Source organism: Mixophyes fleayi, chromosome 4, assembly GCF_038048845.1.
Source record: "Mixophyes fleayi isolate aMixFle1 chromosome 4, aMixFle1.hap1, whole genome shotgun sequence".
Lineage (NCBI taxonomy): Eukaryota > Metazoa > Chordata > Amphibia > Anura > Limnodynastidae > Mixophyes > Mixophyes fleayi.
The window spans coordinates 323,875,260-323,893,111 of record NC_134405.1 but is presented as its reverse complement, the minus strand read 5'-3'; the positions used below and the strand labels follow the sequence as shown (position 1 = coordinate 323,893,111).

The following is a 17,852-nucleotide window of genomic DNA, read 5'->3' as shown; positions in this document are numbered from 1 at the left end:
TCTGCACTTGAATCATGGTTTATCCCTGTGGTTTCATTGGTCTGGTGCCCTGTATCCTTTGCTGATAACCATCTCTGATTAGACCTGAGCATTGTAAGCACAACTTGTTTTAAGGGAAAGTATAAACGAGGAGCCTGATCACTGGTGCTTATTACCATGGAATGGGCTTTGACGACAGTAGACAAGATACATAAACAAGTGGTTTAATTTGATAAATGCTGAATGGGGCTCCCCTCCCATGTCAAAACACATTGCACATTGGAGTGATATTGGTAGCAGCCCATGTTGCTGTTATGTGCCCTTGCAATGAGGGGAGTTGGAGGCCCATAAAACAGCTATCCTTGCTGACTTCTAGAATCATGGTGGCTCTCCAGTGTTGACCTCTGTCAAGTGTCAGAACGACGTTACTTTCCACACCCCACTTTATTCCAGGTCTATCAGTCTTATATCTACCTCTGTGTTTCCAGTTAGTCAGGGAAGTAGTTCCCCAAGTGATAAGTCTGGTGCCCAACCCTGATCTGTAGTGGAGGAAACAGGAGCTGTTTATAGCTGGAAGAAGTCCACACTGTCCTACAAGCAGAGGACAGCTGTGAGCTAGAAGAGGTAACTTAGTACAGTACTGAAACAGATTAAAGAGGTAGGTCCCCTTGATATTATTATTATGGGGGGCAGAAGTATGTAGTTACTGGTCCCCTAGTGCCCTAGAACCACTACAATTAGCGGTGATCTTGAAACCGGATGTGAATCAGCTGGTCCAGTCATGGAGACTCCCATTTTCTTTCTATGAAAGGTGGAGCAGAGTTGATTGGAGGGGAACTTGCTAAAATGCCAGTGGAGCGTGTGGAAGGTCCCTGAATGCTGTTAGCGGGGACCCAAAATGTCAATCAAATTCTGGTCTTTTTCAGGTTTAAATGGAAAACGTCAGGAAAGTCCTCAGATTTTTATGGCTTTTTGGGTTAAAAACCAGAATCCCTAAAAATTGCTTATAATAAACAAGTTTCAATTTAAAACAAAGCACATGGCTTATACGATGTGATCCTCATCTCTAGGGGTGTTTTGCCTTCACTGGAAGTTGTATGTTCCATTACGGAACACTTTCACTTGTAAGTGACATCACTACTCTTTAAATATCATCATCGACTATGTATATAGCAAAGCACTCACTACAGTCCCTGCTTCATTGGAGCTTACATTCTAAATCCCTTAATATACACACAAACAGACCAAGAGAGACTAAGGGCAATTTAATAGCAGCCAATTAACCTTCCAGTATGTTTTTGGAGTGTGGGAGGAAATTGGAGCACCCAGAGGAAACCCACGCAAACACAGGGAGAACAAATAAACTCCACACAGATAAGGCCATGGTTGGGAATTGAACTAATGACCTCGGTGCTGTGAGACAGAAGTGCTAACCACTTAGCCACTGTGCTGCCCTATATTAGTCATATTTTATATGACTGACATCACTACTCTCCAAATATAAGTGTTGCTAGTACCACTTGCCAAATATAAGGATAGAGTTTGCTTACTTATCTCATATTTGTGTCACTTGTGTATTAGGACTAAATATTCGTATTCTTAACAACAAGCTTATGTAGATATTAATTTTGCACATATGTATATGTTTAGGTACAACATTAAAGACAAGGACACGTTTTTTGACAATGCAACGCGCAGTCGGATAGTAAGTATGTCTAAAGCGTTAAGTCTTTTATTTTTATACTCAACAGTGTTTGCTGAGACACCTCACATTCCTCTGTCTTCAGTCTGGCCCCATTGATGTTTTGTTATGAGTAACTTAGCAACACAAAAATGCAACCAGGTGTTGTATGTCCAGATGCTTGACAGATCTACACTGTCACAATGGCTTGTAGTGTTTTGATTGTGTCAAGATTTCACCTTTATTAATACTGTACTTTAATGTGTTTATTAGTTGAAGCAAAGTTTAGTCTAGACTATTGAAAGTATATTTTTTTCTCTACAGAAACTAATATATTTATTATAGTATTACTTATATTTATTTATTGTTGTTTTTTAATAGTAGCACTTTTAATAGTAGCCAGATATGTTGAATAGTTTGATATGGAATGTAAAATGTAAACTAATATTCTGGGGCTTGATTCATTAAGGATCTTAAATGAAGAGGTATCTTATTTCAGTCTCCTGGACAAAACCATGTTACAATGCAAGGAGTGCAAACTAGTTTTCTGTTTTGCCCATAAGTTAAATACTGACTGTTTTTTCATGTAGCACACAAATATCAACTTTAAATTTCAGTGTACAAATAAGCCTCAAGTATGTGTGTGCTACATGAAAAAACAGTCAGTATTTAACTTATGTGCAAAACAAAAAACTAGTTTGCACCCCTTGCATTGTAACATGGTTTTGTCCAGAAGACTGAAATAAGATACCTCTTCATTTAAGATCCTTAATGAATCAGGCCCTTGGACTTTAAATACTTATATTTAAATATGCTAAGAATGTATTTTTTCTTTCTAAATAAATCATTTTTATTTTCCACCAGGTGCATGAGATTTTAAAGCGAACATCTTGTACAAAGGCCAAATACAGTATGGGTATGTGTAAGCTTTTGTTTTTAGCCTATATAATTTACAAGTTACATGACCTACTAATGGGATACAGTGTAGACGGAACTATAGAATATACGTAATGGGTATGTAAATTTACTATGAATACATTTAAATACTACTTTTAAAAATACCCTTTCTAGTCTGTACTTTAATTCAAGGAAAATTGAACAGATTTATAAGTAATGGGGTTTTATTCCACTGTAGTTCTAAACTCTACGTACGTGACAGTAAAACAATACTGACTTTTCATTAGTTATAGACTGGAGACGATAGGTTGATCATTTGTTAAGTGGGTGTAGAAACGGAGAGATTCAGGTTTATAAAGTCAGAGTGGACGGTTGAAGGGTGCAGTAATTCCCACTAATACAATTCACATGAATCGCACCACGGTGCCCTCGTTTCCATCCTGTGAAAGTTACTTATTATTTAAAAATCAAAATGTTCCCCTATGCAGGGGCAAACGCAGGATTTGTAGAGGGGGGTTTCCATACCACGCCGCCAGTGGGCGTGACCAGCATGCATGGAGGTGTGGCTATAATTTTAGACAGTGCTTGGCTGCTCTCCAACTCTTCCTATCCCCATAATATACATGGGCAATGCTGCGTGCACTACTGTTACCCTTTTCAAGCAGAGCCGTGTGAAGCGAGGACAAGGTCCAGCCACCTCAAGTATACAGTGCCCCAGGGTTGGAGGGGGGTTTCCAGGCACTAGGAACCCCCCCCCTCGGTTTGCCTATGCTCTGATTCCATTTTATGTATATGTACAAAGGTAGAATTGGTTAAACAAATGTCGTAGCATAGACTGTAGCTAACAGGGCAATTTACTTATTGATTAACATCAGGAGACACATTTAAGAAAGTTCAAAAGTGCAAAAGCGCAGCACCTGTGCTGTTTTATAATGTCAGTCTCTAGTTTTGTCCTTTTTAACATGAAAGCTAATGGATTTGTGGGCCAAGATGATGACGTTTTTGGGGGTTCAAAATTTGGTACTTTTTGATGGGAATTGCTGGGTGAACTTGAGGTTCTTATTAAAAGGCGTTTTGATAATATCTCCCTGGAAACGTTTTGTTTTTGACGGTGCCCCTGTTTTTTAAACCTGTTACCTAGTTTCTTGTGGTTGCAGTTTACCATATCCATTTTTATCCTACATCATGCAAAAAAATTGACATTGATTATGTTATTTAAAAACACAATAGGATTTTATTATGCTAACGTCCTGTGCACAGGACTTGTTGCGTATGGTGAGCCCCCTATGTCTGAATAAGTATAATAGAATTAGATTATGGTTTATTACTATCAAGCTTTATAAGAGTGTAGATTGCAAATTTTTGTTTTCAAATCCACTGAAAATTTGCCAGTAAATTATAGTCAAAAGGCAGAAATTGCTTCATTTTATATATATATATATAGCTGCTTAATCTAAATACTATTCACCTCCAAGTTAGTTTTAGGTTGGGATGCAATAGTTCTATAAGTCTATTTTCTCTTTGTCATTTTTTAAATGTTTGAGTCTAATATTTTAGGATCTAGTTATTAAATTTTCCAGTATTTCATGGCACTTGGACCAATAACGGAGTGTTTTTGCTGACACGTTATTATACACGCAGGTGTATATACAATCTTTCCATCATTTCTGCTCCTGTTTCAAATTGTGTTTTTACTGGCATTTACACATACTAATTGTGACCCAGACTCCCCAAATGCAGTAAAGACGTTGGCTTGACACAAGGAGAGAGACTCCAGGACTACCTGTGAGACTGACTGTAACCTGATGCCTTTCTGGGAACCAAGCTTTCTGCTTTTCCTTTTTTGTATTGCGCTAGCATTATTAGGATTTATTTTTGTCCAGCAAAATCAAAGAACAAAAGCATTGTTCTCTATGGGGATCATGAAGTGTTGAACCCATTTGCACTAGAGATGCTCAGGCTCGGTTTCCCGAGAACCGAATATACCCGAACTTAGCAGATCAGAGTACCGAGCCCCTTCACGCTTTTTTCAGATTTGGAAACGAGGCAAAATGTCATTGTGACGTCGTCGGATCTTGGATCGCGCGATTTTTGGATTCCTTTTTAAGATCCAACATAACGGTGGGTGGGAGGGAGGGCGGACCCCCCTTTTTTCTTTTCTGCCACTGCTGTGTGCCAATGTGTCCTAGATGCGCTAGGAACTGCCGTGTGTTTGTGTCATTGCTCTGTCGCTTACCATCCAGCCAGGTCGCTGCAGTATTTGTCCGAAAGTGTCTGGAAATAATATTGTGATCTGTGAGGTGGTCAAAATTGACTGCAAATGACTAGAAATTAGTGTTATTGAGGTTAATAATAATGTAGGAACAAAAAAGAGCAAAATTATGTGATATTAGTATATTTTAGGATTTTTCCTAAAAAATCCAAAACCAAAACCAAAGCCAAAACACACGAGGGCGGTTTTGCCAAAACCAAAACCAAAACACGAAGCTAATCCAGATCCAAAACCAATTCACGGGGGGTCAGTGAGCATCTCTAATTTGCACCCTGAATGTACATCGGAAAAGACACACAAAGAAAAGTGTATATTCCGCCGGATGTATCCTGCTCTAAGAAAGTAGTATTTGTACTCGATGTATCTCAGGTGTACAAGTGTATACCCCATGATAGTATAGAGGTGCAGCTTCACAGCGTGAGCAGTAAATGCTAAAGTTGCATTACCCTATTCGTATACAAGATAATATTATAATGAACTGTCCTGTACACAAAGAGAATAGTGTCTGGACTGTTATTAATCAATGTGAAAGTTGTATTTTCAATATAAAATGTAATGAAATACAATTTAAAATGAAGTTCAATAGAAAATGTTTTCTCCTTTAAAATCAAATGTAATTCTTCCCTAATGCAAATAGAGGGCCGCTACTTCATATCTACTTAATGATTTAAGTACCGGAAGGGTCAATAGGCTATCAGCCAATCAGAAGTGACGGTCATTGTCTCCATTGATTATCATTGCACTAGATCTCCAGCCTACCTCCAGGCAGCTATATCTACACTTACATATCGCCCTACTTCCAGGTCTCCCAATCTAATTTCGACTCTAGTTGAGTTGAGCCAGAAATTTGGTGATTAGGGAGGTGTCCTAAATCCTGTGAAAAATCCCCTTTTCTCAGAATTTAAGGCTTATTAACCTTTAATAAATAGACCTCTTAGTTTTAGTTTGCTTAGTAAGACGTTATTGTTATGTTGTACTATGGTATGTGCATTTTGTATTAACACAATGGAGGGGTGTTTACTCTCAAAGATCTAGTTAGATACAAGCAATTGTCTTGTCTCTACGAGTTACCATCAATTTTTGTTTTTGCGTTTGGCAATTTGTTAATATATTTTCCCATTGTGTATTTGTTTCATGTCTTTATTATTATATATTTATATCAAGAAAAGACTCAACTGGAAAATCCTAGGCTTCCTCTTTGCATCCATATAATAAATATATTATTGAATATATCATGTTGTATAGCTACTGATCATCTGTTATCTTTTAAGGTATTACCACATTGATAGCAAATAATGTCTACGACTCTGCATATCCTCTACATGATGTAAGTTGCATTTTATTTTACATAAAGAAAATAGCAAAAAGCTCTCATGTTGGCGAGAACTTCAGATAAATGTATTGTGATGAATGAAGATGTAACAAAGATGCACCTCACCTCCATACAAGGTCAGTGACAGCCCTAGGGGGTGCATTAAAAATACATGCAGTTTGCCCTACTTAACACTTGACCTTGTTCATCCCTTCCATATCCGTACTGTATAAAAACCTACCCCCCATGTGTTCCCTGTACTTGTGTGTAAATTGAGCCAATAAGAGTATTCATATGAAATCACTGAGCAGTGGTCAGAAGCTATGGTAGTCTTTCCGAATGGTGCTAATTGTGTGTGCAAGTTAAATCTGACAGATCATCATCATCATTTATTTATATAGCGCCACAAATTCCGCAGCGCTGTACAGAGAACTCATTCACGTTAGTCCCTGCCCCAATGGAGCTTACAGTCTAAATTCCTTAACACACACACACAGACAGACAGACAGACAGAAACACAGACTAGGGTCAATTTGATAGCAACCCATTAACCTACCAGTATGTTTTTGGAGTGTGGGAGGAAACCAGAGCACCCGGAGGAAACCCACGCAAACACAGGGAGAACATACAAACTCCACACAGATAAGGCCATGGTCAGGAATCGAACTCGTGACCCCAATGCTGAGAGGTAGAAGTGCTAACCACTGAGCCACCGTGCTCAACTTTATGTTAATTTAAACACATATATGCAGTATTAAAAAATGTATTTTAATAAGTGTAATTTATTTCTAGGGATCTTATGATCATAACAGTGGTGAAATGAACGAGAGGATGGTAAGTTTTTGGATGATTTCTGTACACCTACTTTTCCAACACTGTGAATAATCAGTAATCACCATGTATTTAGTTATTACTTTGTATAACTATAACACACAAGCAATGACAACATATGCACAAACACTGGTAATTAAAATCGGTATAAATGGCAACTTCTGATGTCATCATTTATAATCTGTGTTTCTGATGTCATCACTTCAATGTACAGTGCACCTCCTATAGTAAATAGTTATGGAAATTAGATGATCATAAGGAACAATGCACCCCTAAGGTAAATCATTGTGGATAGTAAGGGGTAGATATAGCAAACCTTCTGAAAGGGAAAAGTGGAGGTGTTGCCCATAGCAACCAATCAGATTCTAACTATAGCTAGAGCCTGACTAGTTGCTATGGGCAACACCTCCACTTCTTTGAAGGTTTGTTAGCTTTACCTATTGAAGTCATATAAGAGATCTGTGACCTGTGGCCTTTGACTTAATAAGATCATGGAGCCTTTTGATAACTTATAAAAGCTGTATAATTTACAGCATGGGCACATTAATATAAATATATATATATATATATATATATATATATATATATTTATACAGTATATTGCACAATCATATTCATATACAGTATACTGCATATTAATCTTCATTCTTCTAAAGGCAGACCCAAATCAATCTAGAGCAAATTCCACCACCAAATAAATCCTCCAAGTAATTATTTCCAAATTGTTTCCTAAAAAGTCAAATTGGGACAGCTTTTCCAAGCACAGAGTTTTATGCCTCTGAATTCCACGCAGTGTAACTGATTAGACAACTAATGTGCCGCAGAAGGGACTGAGGGTCTGGATGCTGGAATGTCTACAGCTGTTCATAAAGTGTGTTATTCCACCTTTTTTCCTTTACGAAAGTCCACATAGTATAGTCTCTATGCCACATTGTATCTCCTAAGCCATTTCGGTTTTAGTTTGTTTAGGTAGCTTGCTAAAACAATTGTTAATCCAAAATAAATGGAAGGATAAAAGTGGGGGGGGGGAGTATATCTATTAATACCAAGAAAAATATTCTTGCTATTAGGTATTTTTTTTTGTTGTGTTCCCCTTTTTATCCTGCCTGTTAGGTTCTTTTATGAAGTGTTAAGTGTTAAAAACATAAAATGTTCTTTCCAAAAATACAGTTCTGATTACTCACACATGGCTGCTGCTCTCAGAACCTGCTCTACCATTTCACTGCCCTTCATCTGTTTTCTATCTGTGTAATAGTTCCAAGGTTTAATTTCCTGAAAAACACTAATCATATTGGAAAGAATGGGGGGGGGGGGAGCATTCATTTGTGTAAGTGTATCCTATATTTATACATTGCTATTTAACTTGTATAAATTTGTTACGCACTACATTACTCTATCAGGAAAAGTGCAGTGAATATTTTGGTAAATATTTCGGAGAACCTCATTATCAGCAGCGCTCAAGAATTGTCAATTGCTTTAATAAATAATGTTTATACAATTAAGTATTATATATAGATCCAGCAAAACACATTACCAGGCTTACTAGCACAAGATGCACAGCTGTTCTATAGTGTAATCTGTATTAGCCAATCAGATAGTTGTTTTCATTAGCCTACCCTCCATTCGTTCTAAGCTAATTTCCTATTGGTTGACATTGGTGAGAGCATGTTTATAAAATGAAATATCTCCTGAAGTTTTCACCTATATTTGAGTAAATGTTGTTAGCAACTCTTTTATATAAGCAAACTTGTACTTTATATTTAGTGGTAAAATTTTTGTAGTTTGGTATTTCCATATACCTTCTAGCACTGCAAAGTATGGTAAGTTGAATGTTATAATACATTGTGGTGTTTATCACATTTCTTTATTACATCAAATTTAGCCAATAACTAAAATTTTAGGAGAATATGTTAAATATAGGGCAATATCTTCTGAATGCTAGTTTTATATAAAGTTATTATTTTGTAAAATATAAATTAAAGCAGCAGTTTTTTAAAACATAAATCACCATGGTAGCCTATAAAAATAATGATGGTTTTCTTCAGGCTGCTATTAATGATTTATGATTCTGGGCTACCATGGCAACTACAGTCACATGACACATGATGTAGTGAGCAGAGAGGCTTTGGAATGCCCCTCTGAACTCTTTCTGCACTGTGACATTGTCATTCCTCCCTTTTTCTGTGTCTCAGATGCAGGCATAAAAGCTACTTAAATTGCTAAATATTAAAAAATATAAATCTTCTATGTGGGATTGCTGCTTTCATAGGAGATTTCTGATTGGTAAAATAAGAACGTGAGTCTTTGAAAGAGAATGACTAAGTACAATGGATGATGAGTAATTTAGACTACAGTAAATTGTCCAATCCAATGTAAATAAAGAACTGAGGCCTAAGGGCTAGGTAAAGATGTTGAGGGGCACAGGACAAAAATGTATCCCGAAATTGAGCTAAAGGTCTGAGTCCAAATGGGTGATTCTTGTGTTATAGGTGCAACTTTCCAAATAAGGGGCCTGATTTTGAGTTAGGAGCAAAACAATGAAAAGGAGTATCATTGCACCTGGGCAAAACTATGTTGCGTTAGAGGGGGAGATAAATTTAAAACGTAGGGACAGATTTATAGTTGGGGTAGGGCATGTCATAGATCAACTTAAATTTCAGGGTAAAAATAAAGCTATGAAGTATTTGTGTGCTACATGAAAAAACAGTCAGTATTTTCCTTGCATGTATAAAGATAAGTAAATTTGTACCCCTTGAATTGTAACATGGTTTGTCCAGGTGCAAAGTTGCTCCTTTTCTTGGCTTTGCTCCTAATTCAAAATCAGGCCCATAGTGTTTACATTTTTTTTTTCAGTTTTTGCCAATGTGGTATTAACTATTTTTGAGTTTCAATTTTTTTTTTATACATTGGTATAATGATGGTACTGATGGTATAATGATGGTAACCAGCTTTGTATTTTATGAATTTTATCAGAATAATTAAAAAATTTAAATTAGGTTTGAACTGTGTTTTATTCCTGTTTTAGTTGTTACACCGAGAATGGGCAAGATATGGAGCATTTTACAAATATCAACCTATCAACCTAATCAGGTAACGTGTTGCTAACAGATTTAATTCTTGTTGCCATATAATTAAACAGTCACAATCAAAATGATGATCTTTTAAAATATTTATTCTAAAACTTTGATGCAGAAAGCAGTTCCTTTTATCGATTGAGCAACCCAATTTCATGTGCCATGCCTTGTGTAACTGGGGACTATCAGTGATTGTGGGTATGAAGAGCCAACAGATACAAATTTATAATATTATGTTGCTTTCCTAGACATTTTTGTAATTAGCCATTCAAGCTTGAATTTCTTGTAGATTATTTTGCAAGCATTTCCATGTCTTCACATAATTTACCAGTAACTTACTCACTGAATTACTATTTTTTTACTTTGGTCTTTTCGTCCTTGCTTTTTTCTTGCACTCTAGGGGGTATATTTACTAAACTGTGGGTTTAAAAAAGTGGAGATGTTGCCTATAGCAACCAATCAGATTCTAGTTATCATTTTCTAGCTGTTTGCTATAGGCAACTTCTCCACCTTTTCAAACTAATAGTTTAGTAAATATACCCCTAGGTCTTATTTCAATAATGCACATACACATGCAATCAGTTGCTGGATATACACCATGATTTTAGGAAAATTTATCAAACTTCCTAAAAAGGAAAAGTGGAGTTGTTGCCCATAGCAACCAATCAGATTCCAGCTATAATTTTGTAGAATGTACTAGATAACTGATAGCTAGAATGGGTTGCTATGGACAATATCTCCATTTTTCCTTTTTAAAAGGTTTAAACAAACCTTCCCCTATGTGTATACACATTTACATGTTAGAATAAAACAGTTTTTTATATGATTATTGGTCCAAATTCTAAAAAATAGGGAAATTAAAAATAAAAACTTTTTGAAAAACCTTAAAGACATAAAAAAAAATCAATTTCTTATCATTAAATTCCCACAAAGGTACGCGCTGTATCGTCCGGAGCAGTTCGGTTTTCCATATTAAAAAATAGTAAATTATCCTGTCTAAATAATAAAGCAATGGATATAAAAAATTAATAAAGCATGGATAAAAAAACTACTTTTTCAAGAATAAGGAAAGAATATCAAAAATTATAAATTTTACAAAACAGAGATCACTTTACAGAATATGGTGTAAACTTACTTCTACCAATCAAATATATTCTTAACAATATTTAGAAATTTTTTCACTTTTAAAAAATATAAGAAAAAACCCCGCCAGCAAACAAATATATATTTATTTGTCAGACCACACAGTTACTACAACCCTGTATTATTAGGAAATGTGACTATTTAGAAATCACATTACAATTAGTCCCAGCGCACAGTTTCCCCTTTCCCTGGAATTACGCTTGGTCACCGCTGCCAAAACACATGAGAAAAGTTGCAAAACAAAAGATGGATTTTTTTTTATTTCCTTGAGTTTAAGAGGACATTTCAGCAGATGCAGGGGCTACAAAACCTTGCTGGGAAAGGCACCAAAACTGATTTGCATGGTTAATCATTTGGGAAACTGGCAAAGAAACAATGACATCTGTCCAGGAAACTCGATCGTTGTTTCAAGACCGATTGATAAGATCTGAAGTGGAAAGAGCCTCCGGAACATTTCTGATGACGGACGAGTTGAGATCTTTAACCAGTACTCTTGATCATATATCATGATACACAGCTAATGAAAGATAGAAAGTTTAAGGAGTTACGACTTTCACAACAGTTGTCATTCTATCTTTTACACGTATCATTGAATTTACCAGCCACTTGGAATATCTGTTTCTACTCCCATTGAGTTGATATCATCTTGTCATGGTTACTGATTGCAGTGGGCTTATCGTATGGTCCCTGTAGCTGTTTAGCGCCCATGTAGCTATTTAACACATTTTACTGTGTAATCCGGTAATAATAAATACTTGAACACAAAGGAAAAAGTCAACGCAGAATGATGCTAAATTAAATGACATTATAGAGATACACATTTACCTCTCCTAATATTTTTTTTTAAATTTCTGATCTCTCTTTAGTTTGGGTCAAAGTAATACCTGCTTAATATTTCAAGCCCCGCTTGTCACATAATACATTAAAAAAATAAATATAATTATCCAGTGAACAAAAAAACAACAGACAAGAAAAATACTTTATGCAGTAAGAAAAATATTAGATTTTTTTTAATTTGTATTCTACAGAATATATTCATCATCCTTTCAGGATTTTTCATTTGTATCCTAATATGCATTTGAAGGATGGGTCATTAATTTGTATTTTTTCTTAGATTCATACCCTCCAATTAATAGTAATAATTCTGTTAAACACTTATATTTATTTTTCTTCAGTTCAAATACAATATATAAAGTAGAACTATTTTTTTTATGGTAAGAGAGAGAACTTTTTTATAGTCATTTTTCATATCCTACTTGCCGGTATGTACCCAGCTGTGTCAGGGATAACTTAGGGTATTTCAGGTGATGAGTGCACTGATCATGTGAATGTGTTAGTGAGGAGAGGGCTGCATGTGACAGGGATGATGTCATGATGTGAGGAGGGGAATGGAGGCAGCAAGAAGCCACAGACTGAGAGTTATATAGTGGAAGGAGCAGGGTCCCCAGCACCACAGAATAATTCAGGAGACTAGTGATGTGTTAATGAGGACAGGGATGCATTTGACAGGGGCAATATCATAATGTGAGAGGGGAACTGAAAGTTATATAGTGAAATGAGCAGGGTTTCCTCAAAGAGTATTGATGTGAAGATTCTTTAAAATGAATGCAGGAAGATTGTGGGGTCAACGCACCTCTAAATCATAGAATGTTCATATAATAATAATAATAATAATAATAATAATAATAATAATATTAACAATAACCATAATAATAATAATAATAGTAATAATAATTAATAATAAAAATAATAATAATAGTAATAATAAAAACAACTTTTATTAATTAATTGTGGAAAACTATCTCATTAGGGAATATTTTAGCTTACTTGAGGTATAGCAGCATCTGATATATTATTTCAGGCAAGAATTAAAACAATAAATAAACAGGATTTTAATAAAAAATAATTAGATACAAGTTTAAATTATTGCAGAAAGTCCTGATAAATAAATGTACTAATTATTACCGAAACTAAAAATCTACTCTCAAAGTTCAGAAATAATTTTCTCTGTGTTTTCAACTTATTCTTTTTATTTCAGAAAATATTTCGGAGAAAAAATCGGATTGTATTTTGCCTGGCTGGGTCTATACACCTGGCTGCTTATTCCTGCCTCATTAGTTGGGATAATAGTGTTTCTGTATGGATGTATAACTGTCGACACTGACATCCCTAGGTAAGGTTTCACTTTTATAATATTAAAGTAAATCATGTATTGTACATTAAACCAAGAAAGCAAAAGATATAATTTCATGCCAATACAAACAATAAAATATACCCTAGTAAAACAACAAGTATTCTATACATACAGGTATTCTGCACATTTTAATAATAAATACAATTTATTCTGCAAGGTCATTTTCACTTTATTTTTCCATTGTGAACAGATAAACCTATTAATGTGTGTACTGTATGTATGAATAGAAGTGCACATTGACAGTTGTCATGAAAAATTGTTTAAAAAAAACATTGTAAGAGGGGGGATTTTTGCCCCAGCCATTAATAAGTAGGTGCTCACTTTCTACCATTGCAATCAGGCAGAGCCCGATTAAGACCCCATGGAGCACTAGGCAAAATATCGGTTTGCAGGTGCAGCTGCTATGGGGCACCAGCAGGGGGAGGGCTGGCAAACTTTAGCCCGGGGAAGGGGCAAGACTCAACTCAGCAGGCTGTTAGGAACATTTTAAAGGAAAAAAATGCAGGTAGCAGAGTGACCCAGTTCAAAGTAGCCCATTATGGCAATGACCTGGGGGGCAGATGCCCCCCCAGCCCAGCCTGCCCCTGGGCACCAGAGGTGAGGGGAGCCTGGCGATGTCAGTGCCTCCCTCTCCGAGGCCCTTTGGCAAACACCCACATCGCCCCCCTATTTTGAGATGCGCAGTTGGCACACATGCCATCCTCGCATGCTCTGGAGAGTTCCTCTTGGCTGCTCTTTGCAGAGCAGAGTTGGGAGCCCTGGAGGGTGTAGTGGAATCATCGAGCCCCTCTGCAAGCACTGCTATGGAGCACATCGTCACCCCTGATTTTATCTATATCTACATATATGTCTAGAGAGCACTTGTCATATTATGCAGGGTGTGACAGTCAACTGAGGAATGATTGCACTTTATCTCATACTCGCCAACTTTTTATCTTTGCTTCCGGGATTTCCTGGCAAATCGCGACAATTTAGCCCCACCACCATGACATAATGCAGTGTTCGTGTCATTTTACAATGGAGGGGTGGGCTAAAGTGACACGATTCCATCAGAATAGCATCATTGTGACTCTAATTCTGCCCAAGTGGGCAGTTGCGGGAGGAAGCCTTACTCTCCCGGGAGTCTGGGAGACCTACCCAGAATTCAGAAGTCTCCCGTACATTCCGGGTGAGTTGGCAAGTATGCTTTACCTATACCAGGCCTGTCTGCTGAGAGGGATGAATCCCTGTGTTGCCACATCAAACTCCCTGTAATACCATTTGGCGCTGAGGTGTGTCAGCAAATTGCGCAATTGCATCTATCTGCCAGAGATATCTAGTTAAAGCACTGACTGCAACAATTATTATTGAAAATAGAACAATCCCAATTCATAAAGAAACAAGTTTTATTCTTCATACTATTTTCTCTTATTGACATATTTATTGAATCAATAAACAACTAATAAATAAAATGTTAAAATTATTAAGATGTTAATCTATTAATATGATGAATAGTATAACCTTCCATTAAAATAACCAAAGGAATAAATGATGGTTTAGAACAGATTAGACAATATAATAATGTAAATGATTGTGCACATATTGTCTGCTGTAATACTTAATATTATGTATTGACAACAGATAGTTGCACTGAAGTGGATGAGGAATTGACTGAGAGGCCGGTAATGTATATAGCATTACCCAGAAGTCTGTTCTCCTATGGGAGTGGTGTATTTGCATATTTTCGCTAAGGAGTGTACCTTAAAGATCTCTCTAACTGGTCTCATTGCTTCAGTAAGGCTGTCGCTATAGTACAGGCCTGGCCAACTCCAGGTGCTGTGGAACTACAAGCCCCAGCATGCTTTGCCATAAGATAGCCAGCTGATAGCTGGCAGGGCATGCTGGGACTTGTAGTTTCACAACACCTGGTGGGCCAAGCCTGCTAGAGTACATCACATGCTGACCAGAGGCACCTAACTTGCACTGAGGAGCCTAAAACAGGCTGTGTGTATGTATAAGTGTCCTATCCCAGAGTGAATTGTGATCCTCTGATGGGTGCATAGACTACCTTGATTTGAGCCCAAAAGGCCAGTTGCTTGGATCCCGAGGTGCTGCATGCTTGGTCTAGACCATAAAATACACTGGTGGGAGGTGCACACCTAAACATTGCAGAGTTTTTACATCTTTGCTCCAGCACCAATACTTGCAACAAGCACTTAGTTTCTAGTGTCATATTTGGATCCCACCTTATTATGTTCCCCAGGAAGCTCAGGCCAACCTTGGGGCAGAGGTCCACGGTTACAGACTAAACTAATGGACACTGGGGGGTATATTTACTAAACGGCGGGTTTGAAGAAGTGGAGATGTTGCCTATAGCAACCAATCAGATTTTAGCTATCATTTATTTAGTGCATTCTACAATATGAAAGCTGGAATCTGATTGGTTGCTATGGGCAACACCTCCACTTCTTCAAACCCGCAGTTTAGTAAATCTAGCCCTAGAGGTAAATTAATTGTAACACAACAAAATGTAACCAGTCCTCTTTTTTTCTTTTATAGCAAAGAAATGTGTGATGAGGACCAAGCGTTCACGATGTGCCCACTGTGTGACAAGTCATGTGGCTACTGGAACCTGAGCTCCGCCTGCGGTACAGCTCGCGCTAGCCACTTGTTTGACAACCCAGCCACTGTCTTCTTTTCCGTGTTCATGGCTCTTTGGGGTAAGTAAACATGTAGGCAGGATATTTATATGTACACGTGGTCCAAATATATTTACGTGTAATATATAGGTCATGTGATTTATTTTTAAAATGCATATCCCCAATGAAAAATAGGATTATATGCTAATTACTGTTATTAATATTTCTGCCACCTAGTATATATCATATGTCAAAATAAATATATAACTCCAACCAAAACTAGAAATGTAGTTGTGGGTGAAGCTGAGGTAGGTAAGTTAAAATAAGAACATTGGACTCTGGATGTGCCATTTGCTGTGTTTGCCGCATGTGCCATTTGCTCCTGACAGTTGTCAGCCCTACACTGCTCTATTCTTACTGTACTCAATTACCCCATTCAGCCAGGCGTATGGGGCCACAAGTTTAAGATACTCTCAAATCTTTAAATCTATAAGAGGATGCACTTTGGTTCACATGCACAAAAATGTGTTTATTTCCACCCCCCAAATACACCGATCAGCTACAACATTAACACCACCTGCCTAATATTGTGTAAGTCCCCTTCATGGCACAAAAAACAGCTCTGACCCCTCGAGGCATGGAACTCTGAAGGTGTCCTGTGGTATCTGGCTCCAAGACGTTAGCAGCAGATCCTTTAAGTCCTGTAAATTGCGAGGTGGGGCCTCCAGGGCTCGAATTTGTTTCTCTAGCACATCTCACAGATGACCGATCAGATTGAGATCTGGGGAATTTGGATGCCAAGTCAACACCTTGAACTCTTTGTCAGGTTCCTCAAACCATTCCGGAACAATTTTTGCAGTGTGGCAGGACGCAATATCCTGCTGAGAGAGGCCACTGCAATCAGGGAATACCATTGCCATTGAGGGGTATAATTGGTCTGCAAGAATGTTTAGGTCGGTGGTACGTGTCAAAGTAACATCCACATGAATGCCAGGACACAGGTCTCCCAGCAGAACATTGCCCAGAGTATCAGACTGCCTCTGCCAGCTTGTCTTCTTCCCATACTGCATCCTGGTGCCATCTCTTCCCCAGGTAAACGACAGACACACACCTGGCTGTCCACATGATGTAAAAGAAAACATGATTCTTCAGACCAGGCCATCTTTGTCAATTGCTCATTGGTTCAGTTCTGGCGCTCATGTGCTCACTGTAGCTGATTTCGGCAGTGGACAGGGGTCAGCATGGGCACTGTGACCGGTCTGTGACTACGCAGCCTGTTCTGACACCTTTCTGTCATAGCCTTAGCATTAATTTTGTGCTACAGTAACTCTTCTGTGGGATTGGACCAGACGATCTAGCCTTCGCTCCCCACGCGCCTCAATGAGCCTTGGGTGTCCAAGACCCTTTCGCCAGTTCACCGAGTTGTTCTTCCTAGGGCCACTGTTGGTAGGTACTAACCACTGCATACCGGGAACACCCCAGAAGACCTGCCGTTTTAGAGATGCTCTGACCCAGTCATATAGCCATCACAATTACGCCCATTTTTCCTGATTCCAACACATCAACTTCAAGAACTGACTGTTTACTTGCTGCCTAATATATCCAACCACTTGACTACGAGATAATCAATTTTATTCACTTCACTTCAGTGGTTTTAATGTTGTGGCTAATCGGTGTATGCCCAACTTTAAGTTAAGCCCTAATGGTTTACATCAGGGGCAAACCTAGACTTTTTTTTAGGGGGGGGAGATTTTGCATAACCATGCCCCTCCTTCACTCCGATTGGTTGGTCCCGGTTGGTCCCATCCCCTTACCCCCGATGATCGGACCTCTCCACCACAATTTAATAGG

The 17,852-nt window shown here is 37.7% G+C and overlaps 1 protein-coding gene across 1 annotated transcript in view; it reads left to right on the top strand.

The window, feature by feature from the left end:
* ANO2 (anoctamin 2) overlaps positions 1–17,852 on the top strand; it is a 202,078-nt gene that overhangs the window by 78,029 nt on the left and 106,197 nt on the right. The window contains exons 6-12 of the mRNA XM_075210223.1: positions 1,630–1,684; positions 2,525–2,576; positions 6,101–6,156; positions 6,934–6,975; positions 9,998–10,062; positions 13,228–13,362; positions 15,922–16,082. Of these exons, the coding sequence (XP_075066324.1) occupies positions 1,630–1,684; positions 2,525–2,576; positions 6,101–6,156; positions 6,934–6,975; positions 9,998–10,062; positions 13,228–13,362; positions 15,922–16,082 (566 nt within the window). The remainder of the gene's footprint in view (positions 1–1,629; positions 1,685–2,524; positions 2,577–6,100; positions 6,157–6,933; positions 6,976–9,997; positions 10,063–13,227; positions 13,363–15,921; positions 16,083–17,852) is intronic.